At 51.3% G+C, this 1,286-nt stretch overlaps 1 protein-coding gene across 1 annotated transcript; it reads right to left on the bottom strand.

Moving 5' to 3' along the window:
• Window positions 1-273: 273 nt before the first annotated feature.
• On the bottom strand, window positions 274-1,061 carry LOC132586317 (ADP-ribosylation factor 6-like). Its single transcript, XM_060258342.1, has one exon. It carries the CDS (start codon window positions 1,023-1,025, stop codon window positions 498-500), a length of 528 nt encoding a protein of 175 aa, XP_060114325.1. The 5' UTR covers window positions 1,026-1,061; the 3' UTR covers window positions 274-497.
• Between the last annotated feature and the right edge of the window lie 225 nt (window positions 1,062-1,286).

Genomic DNA, 1,286 nt, shown 5'->3' with positions numbered 1-1,286 from the left:
GCGCCTGGGTAGGTGCCAGCATCAGGGCGCTCACCGGCACCATGTTGGGGGATCCCTGTTCTACAACTGAGCTCATCTTTTGGGCAAAGACCACTAGTGGGTCACCACAGGGGCAGCAGGGGTTAGAGGGAAGCTGAGCTGGCTTCATAAGCAGCTTCCTGGTACAGGGTGGGGACCAACCCCCCCCCTTTCCCCCATCCGTGGGAAACACAAAAGCTCCTGATGGTAGGCAGCTTGGAGCAAAAACTTCTCCCAGACGGCTCTTTTGCCGGTACTAGTCCAACTTCTGCAGAAGCAACTAATCAAAATTAATTTCAATGCACCCTATTAGACTGCAAAACCTGCTGTCCCCAAAAATGCTTGGGAGACCGGGGTGGGTGGGTGAGGGAAGAGACAGAAGAGAATATATATATATATATATATATGTATACGTTCTAGGATTCATTGGTTAAAGAGATGCTGTGTGCGCGCACATTGTATGTAATACAGCCCTAGAATTAGGATTTGTAGTTGGACGTAAGCCACATTAAGCCTTCGTAGAGTCCTTCTCCCGACGTAGCACACGACGGCTGGACATACCAATTCCTGTCCCTAATGCGAGTGAGGCCCAGTTTCTCTTGGATCTCATGGGGCTTCATGGCGTCGGGGAGGTCTTGCTTGTTGGCAAAGACGAGGATGATGGCGTCCCGCATTTCCCGGTCATTGATGATGCGGTGGAGCTCCTGCCGGCCCTCGTCGATCCGGTCACGGTCCGCACAGTCCACCACGAAGATCAACCCTTGGGTGCCGGTATAGTAGTGTCTCCAGAGGGGCCGGATCTTGTCCTGGCCCCCTACGTCCCAGACGTTGAACTTGACGTTCTTGTAGGTCACCGTCTCCACGTTGAAGCCCACTGTGGGGATAGTGGTCACTGGCTGGCCCAGCTTGAGTTTGTAGAGGATGGTCGTCTTGCCAGCCGCATCCAGGCCCAGCATGAGGATCCTCATCTCTTTATTGCCGAAGATCTTGGACAGCATCTTCCCCATGGCTGCAGGCGAGCTCCACAGTCCATACAAAGCTGATTTTTTTGGAGGAAGGAGCGGAAGCAAGAAAAGAGACATTACAATCTATTTGGTTCCCTCTCCTCACTCAATACCCTTTTGCTGTCTACCATGGGGTCCAAGTGCGCTTTGGTCAGCTTAAGGAAGTGGTAATATATTTTTAAAATGGTGCGATTTAAAAAATATATTCCCACTGGTCACCACAGAATGGGCATTTTAGCAACCTCTCTATGGGAGTGACTGTAA

The sequence above is a fragment of the Heteronotia binoei genome, chromosome 17 (assembly GCF_032191835.1).
Source record: "Heteronotia binoei isolate CCM8104 ecotype False Entrance Well chromosome 17, APGP_CSIRO_Hbin_v1, whole genome shotgun sequence".
Classification (NCBI taxonomy): Eukaryota; Metazoa; Chordata; class Lepidosauria; order Squamata; family Gekkonidae; genus Heteronotia; species Heteronotia binoei.
This window is presented reverse-complemented; position numbering and strand designations above follow the sequence as displayed.

Excerpts from the sequence above, each read along its gene's own strand:
- LOC132586317 (XM_060258342.1), bottom strand. The coding sequence starts at position 1,025 with ATGGGGAAGATGCTGTCCAAGATCTTCGGCAATAAAGAGATGAGGATC.